Source organism: Bactrocera oleae, chromosome 5 (genome assembly GCF_042242935.1).
Source record: "Bactrocera oleae isolate idBacOlea1 chromosome 5, idBacOlea1, whole genome shotgun sequence".
In the NCBI taxonomy this organism is placed as follows: domain Eukaryota; kingdom Metazoa; phylum Arthropoda; class Insecta; order Diptera; family Tephritidae; genus Bactrocera; species Bactrocera oleae.
The window spans coordinates 27926588-27930575 of record NC_091539.1 but is presented as its reverse complement, the minus strand read 5'-3'; the positions used below and the strand labels follow the sequence as shown (position 1 = coordinate 27930575).

General features: G+C 33.1%; 1 protein-coding gene across 1 annotated transcript; it reads right to left on the bottom strand.

Annotated features, from left to right (window-relative positions):
- Positions 1–556: 556 nt before the first annotated feature.
- LOC106620019 (probable ATP-dependent RNA helicase DDX10) lies at positions 557–3037 on the bottom strand. Its single transcript, XM_014238393.3, has 2 exons — positions 2637–3037; positions 557–2583 (listed from the first exon to the last, which is right to left on the bottom strand). Exons 1-2 carry the CDS (start codon positions 2919–2921, stop codon positions 730–732), a joined length of 2139 nt encoding a protein of 712 aa, XP_014093868.2. The 5' UTR covers positions 2922–3037; the 3' UTR covers positions 557–729.
- Between the last annotated feature and the right edge of the window lie 951 nt (positions 3038–3988).

Sequence of the window (3988 nt, the reverse complement as noted above, 5' to 3'; positions counted from 1 at the left end):
GTACACATGCTTACTTTACAGATTTATATCACATTATCGACTAAATAAAGACGCAATTGGGTGTTAAATTACGTTTGTTATGTTTTGTAAATTCTCTTTAAATATTTTGATTTTTTCCATAAACTCGATAATTATGAAATTTTTTGTTTTATTCTTATGTTTTCCCCTATAGAAATAACGATAAATTAAATCGTAACAATAAAAATTATTTTCTTAACTTACATTTCAAATCTGTCAGCTCATCTCATGCTTTGTTTCTGATAACAAAACCGATACAAATTCCTGTTTCGAACGTCAAACTAATAAAAATATCTGAATTCATGAAACCTACATTTTCTTATCGGTTTCAATTCTGATTCCGACAACTATTAAATTCTGCAACACCCCTGATTCTTTAATAGTTATTAAAGCAATTAATTTTTAATAAGCAGCTTAAATATTTGAAAACAAATATAACGCATAGGTCTTTATGTACATAGTAAAAGAAAAAATAAATAATTAATATAAATATAAAATTTAATATGAAAAAACGTTCCTTCGAAGCAAAACATTTGAATGGTGTTTTTAATGCAATTGTTAACAAAAATCATATGTTTATTCACTTTGCGTTTCACTTTTCCCGAAGTAAAGAACAAAACGCATGTTTAGGTTGAAATTAATTATTTGCTTAAAAATTACGTCAATATTGGCATTCACATAATTAGTGTATTATAAAAATATTTATGCAAATTATACTTTATTTGCTAAAAGTTGTGCAGCGATTGATTCGGCGTCATTCAAAGTGAGTTTGGAGGTCAATTTTGCTTTTTTAATAGATGGCTCGTCCAAGTCATCATTTAAACTCCTTTCAGATGGTTCAGTTTCTTTTGCCTTACGATTCGAATCATATATTTTATCAGGATCCGGCAACCAGGATATATCGACGTCGTCATCGCTTTCACTGTCAGCGGTATGGCTTTGTGAATTCTCATCTGTAAGTTTTTTCAACTTATCTTTTTGCAATTTGTGGCGTTGCTTAACAAGTTGCCTAAATCGTTCTTTGTCATATTTATCTTCTTGTAATATAACTTTTTTCGCTACCTCAATGTTTATGCCACTATCTTTGTTTTCATATTCTTCGGGAAGCTCAGACCGCAATTGTTTTACCTTATCAATTATGACGTTTCCGTCGTCATCGAAAATAATTTTTGCATTTGGTGTTATTTTTTTTCTTATGGTTTTTTTTGCAGCCGCAGCTTTTGTTAAGACTTTGTTTTTATTTGTCACTTCCAAAGTTACTACGTTCATGTTAATACCCAAATCATGGTCGACTCGTTTGACTTTGAGGAAGTCCTCATCGTTGTCCGAATCTTCGTGAACAAAGTCATTTGATTCAGTTACTATTTCCGTATCCGATCCTTTTTTCTGTAGCAAACGTTCCAAAAACCGAACACGCGGTGTAACAATTAGTCCAAGGGATTTGGAATAGTTTTCAAGATTTAACTTGAATACATTAAAAATGTGTTTGTTTTTCATTAGGAATATGGATTTAATATAAGACACAAAAGCACGCTGTGCTGACGCCTTTAATTCCGTATTTTGAGCTAGTGCCGCTTCTATCTTCAATCTGGGCGAAAACAGCTTTTTCGGATCAATATGTATTTTTTTAATATGTATATTCTTGTCCTCCAATTCTTTTATCATACCTTGTTCTTCAGACGGTGTTAGGACCAGGAGACTTTCTCCACGTGCCTTATTTCTAGCAGTTCTTCCCGCTCTATGAATATATTGAACTGCGTCCTCTGGACAATCCATTTGAACAACCCAATTTACTGTAGGAAAATCTAGTCCTCGCGACGCGATATCAGTCGCAAATAGCACAACATTGCTTTTTCGTGTAAAATCGTTATATATTGCAATCCTTCGGTCCTGATGTAGTGTTCCGTAAAGTGCGAGTAAGCTTGTACCTGGTCGAAGTTTACAAAAAATTTCGAAAACATATTTCACCTGTTTACAACTGGTAAAAAATACGATAATTTTTTGTTTAAGATGATTTTTTATAAATGACCATAACATTGTAATTTTATCCTGCAATTCCATTACAACGTAGTTTTGTTGTAGCAATTCTGGTATAATGTCATCTGATTTTGACTTTTCTCCAATAAAAATTGGTTCCACCAAATTGAGTCTTGCAATGTCTTTTAAGGAATTTGTTTGTGTGGCAGAAAATAATAATGTTTGACGATCGGTCGGAAAATGTTCGACAATAGCATTTATAGTTTCTTCAAATCCCATATCCAGGCACCTATCAGCTTCGTCTAATACTAACATTTCAATGGTACTTGCATTAAATAAGGGATTTTCATCCATATGCTGCAGCAGTCTACCAGGTGTACATATCAATATATTGCATTGATCCATCCTACTTCGCTCAAACTTCAAGTTCTTTCCACCAATTATCAATCCAGCTGAGAAATCGTGGTATCTTCCTATTCGTTTCAAAGTCTCAAATATTTGATAAGCTAGTTCACGCGTGGGAGAAATAACAATCGCGCATACTCCATCAGTACGTGACCATTTGTTCAGGTACAAATGTTCGATAACCTGAAGACTTAAAATTGTAATTAATGGAACTAAATATATATATATTTACATACTGGTATCAAGAAGGCAAGAGTCTTCCCACTTCCCGTAATCGCAGTTCCCATTACATCTTTTCCATCTAATGCCGTCAATATACTTTTTCTTTGAATCTCTGTCGGAACAAAATATTTGGAGTCCAATAAACCTTTTAATGTTTTTTGAGATAGAGGCATATCCACAAATTGTTTTATTTCATTTTCAAGAGGCATCGACTCATACTTTTGTTTCAGTTCTTGTATTTCTCTCTCAGTGCGAGCCATGCTGGTAGCACCATCATGCTTTTTAACTTTGACTTTCATTTTGTTTGACCAAAGAATTGAAATTAGAGTTATATATGAAATAAACAAAACACCAGAATTCAGTAAGAATATGTTAACCACATGTGTTTAATGATAACTTAAAACTTGTATCGATTGTAATATAGTACAATACTATCGACTTTTCACGATTTCAATATGCCATTAAGGGCCGATTTCTCAATATATTGTAACGGATTTCTCAATAAATCGTCTACCTGTAACTCACTCTTGAGTTCGATCACTGGATTGTTAAATAAAAGTCCCAATTTAATGGCTACACACTTATCTTTATTTCTAATTCCAACAACTTAACACTTACTGCTCGTTATTCGAGCTTACAACTTCTTGCTTATAGCTTAATTGCTCTTATCACGATAACACTCTAACTAGAACTGTGCCTGCTTCACGATCCGGCAGCCCTTATATAGTAAATCTGTAACAAAACATTGCTTCTAGAACATTCTGGCAACTACGAATTCGCTAACTAGTTGCTTCTGGCAGTTTATCGTTCATTCGATTTTGTTCTATTATCTATGTTCGTCACAATATGGCCAAGCGCTTAACAAGAACTTTTTCGGTAACAGGTTCAAAATGGTTTTCTCACTATCTGGTAAGCAACCATCTGATAACTAAGTTCTGTTAAACTTTACCGAAAGAAGGAGGGACAAATTTTAGGATAGCATCCTCCGGATTCGGGTTAAAATGGGTATGTGTGGTTAGAGGAGGTTCTCCAGATTATATACATTTAGTTGCCGCTGACTTATGGTTTTAGATGTTTGCATTTAATGTTTACAAAAAGTTAACTATTCAAAGTGCGTATTTCTTCGATTTATATTGAATTTTAAAAATATATTTTCAACTTTATATAACCATTAATACTTCACTAATACGTTTCTACTCATTTATTTTATATTAAATAATGCAAAGAAACTTTTGTTCAATTTTTTTTATTCACACTGTAGTTATGTAGATAGATTGAGTAGAGGTATGCACCGCGACCTATGGTCTATGGTCCCAACGTCTCATCTAGCCCTAGCCTATTGATGGACTCTAATATACTGCTAGGT